General features: G+C 40.9%; 1 protein-coding gene across 1 annotated transcript in view; it reads right to left on the bottom strand.

The window, feature by feature from the left end:
• The window catches only part of grin2ab (glutamate receptor, ionotropic, N-methyl D-aspartate 2A, b), a 344,912-nt gene that overhangs the window by 260,477 nt on the left and 71,935 nt on the right, over positions 1-12,500 (bottom strand). The window contains exons 3-4 of the mRNA XM_061984206.1: positions 4,650-4,874; positions 4,419-4,577 (exon numbers count right to left, since the gene is read on the bottom strand). Coding sequence (XP_061840190.1) covers positions 4,419-4,577; positions 4,650-4,874 — 384 coding nt within the window. The remainder of the gene's footprint in view (positions 1-4,418; positions 4,578-4,649; positions 4,875-12,500) is intronic.

Genomic DNA, 12,500 nt, shown 5'->3' with positions numbered 1-12,500 from the left:
CTCCATCTCAGACATGACGGGCATAATACTGAGCGCCTCGAGCAGCTCCAGCCCGGTGGCTCCAATGCAGTTTGCAGGACCGCACTCCATTCTGACATCAACGGCGCATAGCAATAAAGCACCAAATTGTTTTTGTTTTTGTTTTTTGGAACACATCTGATGTGATAGCAGTCCACTGGGGGGTTTCTAACGGCGTCTGCTGTGGGATTGTATGAGCCTCACCGTGAGATTCATCTGGAGATAAGACTTTTGGAGTATTAAATGATAATTGTTTATCGACGCTTCTCAAATGAGATGTTTTGCGGTCTTACACGTGTCAGTGGACCATCCACGCGGAGCCTATATAAGATCAGTATGTGAACATTTGTCAAAATGTGCATGAATTCCTCATTTAAATTGCATTTTGACCGTATTTCCGGACTATAGGGCGCACCGGTATATAAGCCGCACCCCCTAAATTTATATACGGAAAAAATATTGTTCCATATATTAGCCGCACCGGACTATAAGCCGCGGATATATACGTTGTGAAGTGAGTTATTTAAACAGAAAGTTTCCAAACGGTGTCTGTAACAGATAGATATATATATATATATATATATATATATATATATATATATACACACATATATATATATATATATATATACATATATACACACACATATACATATATAGAAGCTCTGTCATCCGGGAGGAACTCAGACTAAAGTCGCTGCTCCTCCACATCAAGAGGAGCCAGATGAGGTGGTTCAGGCATCTGGTCAGGATGCCACCCGAACGCCTCCCTATGCAATTTTTTTGTGGTCCCCTTTATTTAGAAACGTACCAAAATAAATTTAGTACCGGTACCTGTACCACAAAACACCGAGGCTATATCATCCCTACACGCCTGTTTTGCAGGTTTCCCTGCTCGTCAAATCGCAGGGAAACCTGCGAAACAGGCTTGTAGGGATGATATAGCCTCTGTGTTTTTTCTTGACCTAACGTATATTAGTTAAAGTACCAATGATTGTCACACACACACTCGGTGTGGTGAAATTTGTCCTCTGCATTTGACCCATCCCCTTGTTCACCCCCTGGGAGGTGAGGGGAGCAGTGGGCAGCAGCGGTGGCAGCGCCCGGGAATCATTTTTGGTAATTTAACCCCCAATTCCAGTTTGATTGATTGATTACTACTAACCTACTCTCTACCTATCACTTTTTTTTTTCTTTTTTAAATACTCAATTTTGGCATCATATGTGTATATATTGTATAAGTGGGTTGTACTTGTATAGCGCTTTTCTACCTTCAAGGTACTCAAAGCGCTTTGACACTACTTCCACATTTACCCATTCACACACACATTCACACACTGATGGAGGGAGCAAGGGTGAAGTGTCTTGCTCAGGACACAACGGACATGACGAGGTTGGTACTAGGTGGGGATTGAACCAGGGACCCTCGGGTTGCGCACGGCCACTCTGCCACTGCGCCACGCCGTCCCGAATAAGCTGATGTATTTCTTTTGTAAAAAATATATACAGTATAACAATAAAATATCGGCTGATACTGATGAAAGGTCGACATCTATATACGTCAAAAAGCCAAAAATTGGCGCCGATAATCAGTACATCGAAACCAATGTTTTTAGGAAAAAATACGCAGGTTTGATTCCACTAGTGAATAAGGCATTACTAATTAGGTGTGGTGAGTTGCTCGTGCGGTGACGGTGACATTATCCGAAAGGCTTGGCATCCACACCTGGCTGAAGCGATGATATTTCTGCAAAGATTTACTACCTCGTTGTGGGCGATCGTCCGCAAAATCTCCCCAGTTTACAGGAGCAATCTGCGGGAAGTGTTGCGTGAGGCCTCTTAGATACAGGAAACGACTTAGGGGGGAAAATGCCACGTCAGCATCGGCGCTCCAGAGCGGCGGGGTGGACATAATATATTCATTTTCCCCGCCGTTATTTACCGGGTGTTGCGTTTGAAGCCAGTGACCCTGAGGTTGCAACCACAGTGCCCTTCAAGCCAAGTGGGCCGGCGCTTCTTCATTTGCCGTCTCACACGCCGCAGAGGTGTGACGCTAACCCCCCCGCCGTCACGTCTCCGCCGCGCGCTTAAAAAAAGCGCCGACGGGTCTGAAAAGTTCCCGAGTCGACAGCGTTTGTTTCAAAGCTCCCGTGAGTCTCGTCTGTCAGTCAAGCGGCGAGTGAGGACGTCACCGCTGAAATGTTTCCTATATTTCACGCGATGAGGTGGCGACTTGTCCAGGGTGTACCCCGCCTTCCGCCCGATTGTAGCTGAGATAGGCTCCAGCGCCCCCCGCGACCCCAAAGGGAATAAGCGGTAGAAAATGGATGGATGGATGGATATTTCACGCCTGCAGATGTGAGTCAGCTGCGACATGCGGCACGGCCAAGGATAAAAATGTCATATCTGATAACCTTTGAAGGGTAACTGCACTTTTTGGGGGGAATTTTGCCTATAGTTCACAACCATTATGAAATCCGTAAATAAAACGGAACCAATGGAAGTTTCTCTATTTCGCCCATTAAATCCAAAAAATGATAACCATTCAAAAAGCGCCAACAAAGCTCCATTTACATTTGGTGATTTGAATATTGACCAAGTATTAGTGATATTGTTATTATAAGCGCTAACACAGACAAACTATTTACACTACTGTGTGCCTATGTTTACATCATCGAGTGGTCTGCTGTTTCCTCGCTTCCTTGCTCCCAGGCAGTTTGTTCTAGATCGCAAATCATGCCTCTCACCTGGACAGAAGACGCCTGAGTAGGTATTCCGACAAGTTGGTACACTTTTTCAGCCATTTAGGACCCGGAACTAGCGAGGACGACACCCCGTTTCTTCACGAGGGTTGTGAGATATATATGAACATCCTAGCAGTCGGCATCCTGATGACAGCAGACCTTGTACAGTAAGTGATGGTTTATTATGTTTGTTGGCTCTCATAAAGTCTGCAGTGAGCAGAAATCAGTCAAAAGAAGAAAAGAAAAAAAGCGAACATTGTGATGTGTTTTTTTAAATGAATGCACCAAGATACAAATAAGTCACACCGGCCGGAAATGCATAATAAAGAAGGAAAAAAACATATATAAGTCACATTTTTTGGGGAAATGTATTTGATAAAACCCAACACCAAGAATAGACATTTGAAAGGCAATTTAAAATAAAGAATAGTGAACAACAGGCTGAATAAGTGTACGTTATATGAGGCATAAATAACCAACTGAGAACGTGCCTGGTATGTTAACGTAACATATTATGGTAAGAGTCATTCAAATAACTATAACATATAGAACATGCTATACGTTTACCAAACAATCTGTCACTCCTAATCGCTAAATCCCATGAAATCTTATACATCTAGTCTCTTACGTGAATGAGATAAATAATATTATTTGATATTTAACGGTAATGTGTTAATAATTTCACACATAAGTCGCTCCTGAGTATAAGTCGCACCCTCGGCCAAACTATGAAAAAAACTGCGACTTATAGTCCGAAAAATACGGTAAGTACAAATTTGTACTACCATACCTGGTGTGTGTACGCTTGAACTACTACTGTTCAGAAAAATGAACCCGAAATTGAATCCAAATGAAAATAAATAAAATAAATATAATGTAAAAAAAATAAAAATAACCAAAAAAAAAAATATATATATATATATATATATACACATATATGTGTATGAATGTATATATATGTACATATATACACTTATAAATACATATGTGTATGTATGCATATATGTTTATATGTACGCATATAAAAATACATATATACAAATATACATATACACATACATATTAATATATACATATATAGATATACATACTTGTTTTTTTATATGTAAAAAAAATATATATATATAAATATTTGAATCCAAATGCTCACTTTTTATTTTGATTCTAACTCTGACTCGTTTTGTAGTCCAGTTGCCAGCAGGCACAGAGTGGGCAGGAAAAATAGCAGCTCAAAACTGGGAACCGGTTCTCATCGGTCACTTAAAAGAGCCGTTCAAAAGAATCGGTTCGCTCACAAACGTCACATCTCTCGTTCCATCCAAATGTGCCCTGACAGCAGTTCAAAAAGAATTGGTTCGCTCACAAACGTCACATCTCTAGTTCCATCCAAATGTGCCCCTCATGTACGAAAAGCCCACAATCTGTGTGCTCCATGCAACCGTTCTAAAGGCTATTTAAAAGACTAAATTGCAGTAGAGTGACTTTATCGACCACCATTGTCAGTTTCAAATAAGCTTGCTTGGGCTACAGCTGTGATTGAAGGGATAACCTTTCCGAGTGAAACAATCCATAAAACACCAGCGGTTAAAGAAAGATTCATCGTCCACGCGACAACAAGCACGTGTCGCTGAGCTAGCATAGGCGGGACTCACTCACCTTGTCAGCCATAATCATAGAGGAGCCTCCGTGCACCCCCAGGACGGGAAGTTGGGTTTGAACGGACAGGAAGTCCAGGATCTGAGCAATGGCCTCCTGGTCGGTACCATCAGCGAACACGATGCCGTGGAGGCGAGAGCGAGACAGGAGCTCGCACACCTTGAGACACGGCGGACCAAAGAGCTCAAGAACCTGTGCGGTCCATCTGAAAGTGCTCCAAATAAAGCTCACCTGTGTGATGACAGACTTGGGGTCGGTCTGGTTCATCCTCAGAGGGACCACAGAGACGTCGAGGGCGTCGTCTGCCCGCCGAAGTGGGCGTAGATCCTGGTCGGGAACCGGCCGCGTCTGGCCCATGACCACGCCCACACTGAGACTGGGAGGCTTCTGGGAGGACGCCGGCACCGCGATGTGGGAGAGTAGTAGCAACATCCAGCCCACTGCACCCATGATACCCTGAAAAGACAAATCACATCAGCCCTTGTTGGCATCGACCACGTTTGGTCCAATGAGGCCGAAGTCTCGTTCTCAGAAAGACCAACAAAACTTGAAGTGTTTTTAGCGTGAAGTCACCTGAGGATCTGAGAAAACATTAGACTTAGACAAACTTTAATGATCCACAAGGGAAATTGTTCAATACAGTAGCTCAGTTACAATGATGGAAAGTGTAAGGATGGAAAGGACAATGCAGGAATAAATAGACTAAAAATAGCGATATAAAATATAACATATATACGTAATATTTACATAATATATGTACAGTATATTATATATACTGATCAGTGACGTGCAGTCACTAGAGGCAGGTGAGGCGGGGCCTCATGGAAAGAAAAAAAATGTAAAAAGAAAAAAAAAAAATTTAATTGTTATATGTATCCAGTGATTATACTATAAAGTTATTTTCCATTTAACTTCACCAGTTTTAGATTATTTTTATTGAAAATCGCTGAATTTTCACATTTGCCGTTCAAATACTGAGAAGAGACGGTGCGGTGAACAGCAGCCAGTTGAGGCACGTCACTCAGTGCCGCAACATGGATTGCGCAATGACTCGAGTAACTGCTGGCCTGCTGTGCAGTGAGACTGTATTGCTATATGAACGATATTATACATTTCCATAGTTTAGTTAGCTGAGGTATATAATGTACAGTGTATTTTGTCAACAACTGTATGTGTGTAACCTATTTCTTGTGCTGAGCGATCATAAAACGGCTGCAAAAGACGCACTGGCTGAGGCTCGCCTCCTGCACCCCCGCCGTAGAATTGTTATATCAACTAAAGCCCACACTTAAACTTTCCACGTGCAAGATTGAATCTATTTAAAAAAATTATTTCATAAGAAGCCAAAAAGTGCAAAAACAATAATGTTGGTGTTGGAGGAGTTGTGAATGACTGCAGGTACACAACATTATATACACCTGCAGACTGCAGGTGTACCTAATTCACAACTCCTCCAACACAAACATTATTGTTTTTGCACTTTTTGGCTTCTTATTAAATAACTTTTGTAACCTATTTTCATGGGCTTTCCTCTTTGTGATGTTAAGTTCCTGTTATGCGCTGTTATACAGTATATGCCTCGAGCTCTTATTTTGAGGGCGCTAAGAGCGGAAGTGATGTCACGTTGCAGAGGTTTTTGAAAGAAGGTAAATAAAGTGGTCCTCGTGTAAACTGGAGCCGCCGTGTTTGTTATTTTGTAGTTTCATACAGTATAGGCGACATTTATAAACCCTCGGTTACACTTTTTTAAATAGATTCAATCTTGCACGTGGAAAGTTGAAGTGAGGGCTTTAGTTGTGGACTTCATTTATAAGTAAAGGTAAGACCATAGTAACGTTTTTTTTATTAAATGTGCTTTTTTGTGTGCTACAGTTTGTATGTGTAAAGTTAAAGTTAAGTTAAAGTACCAATGATTGTCACACACACACTAGGTGAAATGTCATTTGTCCTCTGCATTTGACCCATCCCCTTGTTCACCCCCTGGGAGGTGAGGGGGGCAGTGGGCAGCAGCGGCGCCGCGCCCGGGAATCATTTTTGGTGATTTAACCCCCAATTCCAAGCCTTGATGCTGAGTGCCAAGCAGGGAAGAATGCTGGTATGAGCTTTTAAACATAACCCGTTAACTGCTGCCAATCAAATGGTGAATAAGATACTCTTTAGGGTTCATATGTTTGTAAATCTGACTGTGATGAAGTCAGTGCCTCACCAGCCATCAACCTCACCGCACGTCACTGATACTGATATATTATATCATTACATATTTATATAAGTATAGATTGGGGTACGATGTTTGTAACGGGAAAACCTCCTGTATTCATGTTAGCATGTAGAGTTGTGTTCAAAAGTTGACATACACTTGTAAAGAACATAATGTCATGGCTGTCTTGACTTAACAATAATTTCTACAACTCTTTTTTTTTTGTGATAGTGTGATTGGAGCACATACTTGTTGGTCACAAAAAACATTCATAAAGTTTGGTTCTTTTATGAATTTATTATGGGTCTGACCACAGTACTTTCCTCCAGAAAGTCTTATCTTTGTCCATGTGATGTCGGATGAAACAAAAATTTAGCTGTTTGGCCACAATACCCAGCATTATGTTTGGAAAAGAAAAGGTGAGGCTTTTAATCCCAGGAACACCATTCCTACCGTCAAGCATGGTGGTGGTAGTATTATGCTCTGAGCCTGTTTTGCTGCCAATGGATCTGGTGCTTTACAGAGAGTAAATGGGACAATGAAAAAGGAGGATTACCTCCAAATTCTTCAGGACAAGCTAAAATCATCAGCCCGGAGGTTTGGTCTTGGGCGCAATTGGGTGTTCCAACAGGACAATGACCCCAAACACACATCAAAAGTGGTAAAGGAATGGCTAAATCAGGCTAGAATTAACGTTTTAGAATGGCCTTCCCAAAGTCCTGACCTAAACGTGTGGACAATGCTGAAGAAACAAGTTCATGTCAGAAAACCAACAAATTTAGCTGAACTGCACCAATTTTGTCAAGAGGAGTGGTCAAAAATTCAAGCAGAAGCTTGAAGCTACCAAAAGCGCCTTATTGCAGTGAAACTTGCCAAGGGACATGTAAGCAAATATTAACATTGCTGTATGTATACTTTTGACCCAGCACATATTCAGTAGACCCATAATAAATTCATTAAAGAACCAAACTTCATGAATGTTTTTTGTGACCAACAAGTATGTGCTCCAATCACTCTATCACAAAAAAATAAGAGTTGTAGAAATGTTTGGAAAGTCAAGGCAGCCATGACATTATGTTCTTTACAAGTGTATGTCAACTTTTGACCACGACTGTAAGCTAGGTATAGATTAGCTAGCTGGCTGATTCTCCAGGAAATAAGCAGTGTCGCCATGAGTTTTTCAAAGTGTGGCAATCAATCACGGTTTTACAATAATTAAAGTTCGAAACATTACTACGAACCGTCCAGAATTTTATCGTTACGAGGCGTGCACAAAAAAAAAATCACGACTCAAATTAATTCAGATTCTAGAACAATTCATAGTATTAAAAAATCTATTTAAAAAAAGTGTTTTTTTGGTTGTTGTTTTTTTAAGAATACATTTTTCAAAAGACGTTTTAGTCCATCTCCATGCAACCAGAAGGAAGAGTCATGTATCATCAAACATATATTAACGCTGTTCCCCTGGGGCAGGGGTCGGCAACCCAAAATGTTGAAAGAGCCATATTGGACTAAAAATACAAAAACAAATCTGTCTGGAGCCGCAAAAAAATTAAAAGCCATATTACATACAGATAGTGTGTCATGAGATATAAATTGAATTAAGAGGACTTAAAGGAAACTAAATGAGCTCCAATATACCTACAAACGAGGCATAATGATGCAATATGTACATATAGCTAGCCTAAATAGCATGTTAGCATCGATTAGCTTGTAGTCATGCAGTGACCAAATATGCCCGATTAGCACTCCCCACAAGTCAATAACATCAACAAAACTCACCTTTGTGCATTCATGCACAACGTTAAAAGTTTGGTGGACAAAATGAGACAGAAAAAGAAGTGGCATAAAACACGTCCGAGAAAGTCGGAGAAAGTTATACATGTAAACAAACTACGGTGAGTTCAAGGACCGCCAAAATTAGTAGGACAAAACGGTGCTCGCCAAATACTCGAATCAGTGAAACATGTTTAATATAAACAGTGGGATTTATAACAATTAGAGAGGTTTGTGTCATATTTGTCCTCCTACAGAAACCATATTAAAACAAAACATATATTTTTCCCCTCATCTTTTTCCATTTTTCATACATCTTTGAAAAAGCTCCAGGGAGCCACTAGGGCGGCGCTAAAGAGTCGCATGCGGCTCTCGAGCCGCGGGTTGCCGACCCCTGCCCTGGGGGGAACTGGGTAACACACTGCACACAAAGCTTAACCGAATTGACTATAACAATCTACAAGGTTAATACAGTTTGCTTCTCTTTCTTCCCCTCCATTCATCTGCTTTCTTTTGTATTTTAAGTTATCATTACATATAATTTTGTTGCATTTGAAACAACTGTATTGTTGATAATAGAGGTAATTATTGTTATGTTTCATTATGTGCTATTTCTATTTGTATTGCTCCATTTGTAGTGTAATAATGTTCATTGTTATTTCTGTGTTATTAATATTTACTTGACTAACTGCTTCGCTATCACTTTTACCATCATATGTGTACATATCCTATTTGCTGATGCTGTTCTGTTGTTGTGGTTGTTATTGTGTTTGTTGTTGTCTCTCTGTCTTATCTCCGCAATTTCTCTCTGTTGTCTTATCTCCGCTTCGCTGGGCCCGAACTCATCTAAGCTGGACTGATGCAAAGTGGGAAAGTGTTCTGTGGTCTGACGAGTCCACATTTCAAATTGTTTTTGGAGACTGTGGAGGTCGTGTCCTCCGGACCAAAGAGGAAAAGAACCATCCGGACTGTTATAGGCGCAAAGTTGAAAAGCCAGCATCTGTGATGGTATGGGGGTGTATTAGTGCCCAAGAGATTGGTAACTTACACATCTGTGAAGGCACCATACAGTGTTATTTTGACTACGCCTGCACCTCATGGTTCATCAGTATCCCCAAGCCACTAAAGACAACCTGGTGAGACTCCGGACTCACCTAACTCAAGCCCACTTTACCAAATTAGGATGGCTTGGAGTTGAGGAAAGAGTACACCAAATTGCAGGATTATGATACTTGCTTTCAAGATATTTTATCATTATCGTTTGCAAGTATGACATTAAGTTGCTAGTGCAGTCCAAAATGTTAGATAAAGTTAGTGTTGTTTTTTCTGTTTTTTGTTGCACCATCAAAAGCGTTAATACTGTAAGTATTGTACTTATTACGCACCAGCTGTTTGATTGTAACGTGCATCTTAGTTATAGTTTTCATTGAGAAATTTGTAGGTGTTGAAAACGCCATTTAATAATACATTAATAATATTAATAATCAGGAATAAAATAAAATATAAACACACACACACATACATACATATACACATATAGGGAGTAATCCCTTTTTTGTTTTTGTTTTGCAGTACAATCACTAATTCGAAAAATTTAAGTCAGGTTTATGGGGCGTGACATATTTGACCCAATTTTCCCAGTGTGAAGTAAATTTCTCCAATGTATAATTAATAAAGACAGTTATCTTCTCCATTTTATAAATGTCCATTGTTGTTTCCATCCATTGCTTCAGAGTTGGGCTCTCCTGGGATATCCATTTCCTAGTAATGGTCTTTTTACAAGCCACCAGTAGGATATTCATTAAGTGTTTCACTGGGGTGAGTTTTTCCTTGCCCTTATGTGGGCTTTGTACCGAGGATGTCGTTGTGGCTTGTGCAGCCCTTTGAGACACTTGTGATTTAGGGCTATATAAATAAACATTGATTGATTGATTGATTGAAGTGTTTATCTTTCTTCAGCCAGTCCTGAGGTACATGTCCAAAAAACAAAGTTTTACTTTTTCTTTTTTCTGTTTATTTAATCAACGTATTTGTCGATATTACTTTGTTTTTTTTTGTTGTTTCTTTAATTTTTTTGGGGGGGTGGGAGGTATGGATGGGATATAAACAAAAATATTTTGACATTTAGGGCAGGCAATAGATATATGATTTATGTGATTAACATGTAATGGATAGGAATGTCTGATGCTGGATGTCAATAAAAAAAAAAAAGAAAAAAAAAAAGAAAACGCCATGTAAAATAGCTAATGCTAACCCGTAGCATAACAAGAGCTAAGCCAATGTATATTAGCGTCAAGCTAGCGCATTTTTGCTTGCTTAACTCATGTTGGAGCATTTTTGGAGTCAATTTCTTTGTTGGCATTGAAAATAGCAACATTACTTCGAGGTAGTTTGTCGGAGTCCACTCTCAGTGCTGCTGGAGTGATTTTCAAGTGCCAAAAATGAGAAGAGTCAGCTGAGTCGGAAACCGGGCGTGACGTCACCGTAACATGGCACCGTTGGATATTACGTGAACCGGTGCATGGGAGGACTGGCGGGATTTGCTCGGTGCTAAAAAAAGTACCGGATTCAGTTAACGGTTTGGTGGCGTCAAGAAGAAGGCAACATACCAGAGAGATTCTGGTGCATACCAATGCAGCAACAGGCTTTGTCTGACATTGTTATTAGCGCACCCTGTTCCAGCAGGGTTGACAGATCTAGTCGTGATTCTGCTGTGTCAACGTGAGATCTTTATCGCAGTCGTCCAATTTACCGACATGTCAAGGATTGGTCTTATCGACGTACGGCAGGTGGAAAGCTGTCAGTCACTTCTGGGCCACGTGACTCCACGTTGGTCCTGATTTGAAACAAGGCAAAAAACTGACCTGATTTGTGCCTAACTGGATTTCTTCTCCTCCTTTGTTGACTATCAAGAAAGATGCTACCTCAGTAGAAGAATTTAAGTCCCATCTTAAAACTCATTTGTATACTCTAGCCTTCAAATTGACCCTCTTTTTAGACCAGTTGATCTGCCGTTTCTTTTCTTCTCTCCTCTGCCCCCCTTTCCCTTGTGGAAAGAGGGGGCAAGGTCCGGTGGCCATGGATGAAGTGCTGGCTGTCCAGAGTCGGGATCCGGGGTGGACCGCTCCCCTGTGCATCGGTTGGGGACATCTCTGCGCTGCTGACCCGTCTCCGCTCGGGATGGTCTCTTGCTGGCCCCACTATGGACTGGACTCTCACTATTATGTTAGATCCACTATGGACTGGACTCTCACTACTATATTAGATCCACTATGGACTGGACTCTCACTACTATATTAGATCCACTATGGACTGGACTCTCACTACTATATTAGATCCACTATGGACTGGACTCTCACTACTATATTAGATCCACTATGGCCTGGACTCTCACTATTATGTTTGATCTACTATGGACTGGACTCTCACTACTATATTAGATCCACTATGGACTGGACTCTCACTATTATGTTAGATCCACTATGGACTGGACTCTCACTACTATATTACATCCACTATGGACTGGACTCTCACTACTATATTAGATCCACTATGGACTGGACTCTCACTACTATATTAGATCCACTATGGACTGGACTCTCACTATTATGTTTGATCTACTATGGACAGGACTTTCACAATATTATGCTAGACCCACTCGACGTGGGGGGTGTCACCCACATCTGCGGTCTTCTCCAAGGTTTCTCATAGTCATTCATATTGACATCCCACTGGGTTGTGAGTTTTTCCTTGCCCTTATGTGGGCTCTGAACCGAGGATGTCGTTGTGGCTTGTGCAGCCCTTTGAGACACTTGTGATTTAGGGCTATATAAATAAACATTGATTGATTGATTGATTGATTGAAGAAAAATGGCCGTTTTGCTAAACCAGGAGTGTCCGAAGTGCGGCCCGGCAGCCATTTGCGACTCGCAGCTAATTTTTTTTTAACGTCTGGCGTCACAATCATTAGCATTCTGATATTAGCATGCTAGCTTTTTTGCTAATTTTGCAGGTATACACCTAAGCGTCAAATATTTTGTTACCTGACCAATGATATGTTAGCATGCTGACTTTTAATAGCAAATTTTTTAGGTAGGTACCTCAGTGAT

The sequence above is a fragment of the Nerophis lumbriciformis genome, linkage group LG25 (assembly GCF_033978685.3).
Source record: "Nerophis lumbriciformis linkage group LG25, RoL_Nlum_v2.1, whole genome shotgun sequence".
NCBI classification, from domain to species: domain Eukaryota; kingdom Metazoa; phylum Chordata; class Actinopteri; order Syngnathiformes; family Syngnathidae; genus Nerophis; species Nerophis lumbriciformis.
The sequence above is the reverse complement of the archived record's forward strand: the minus strand, read 5'-3'. Positions and strand labels throughout refer to the sequence as shown.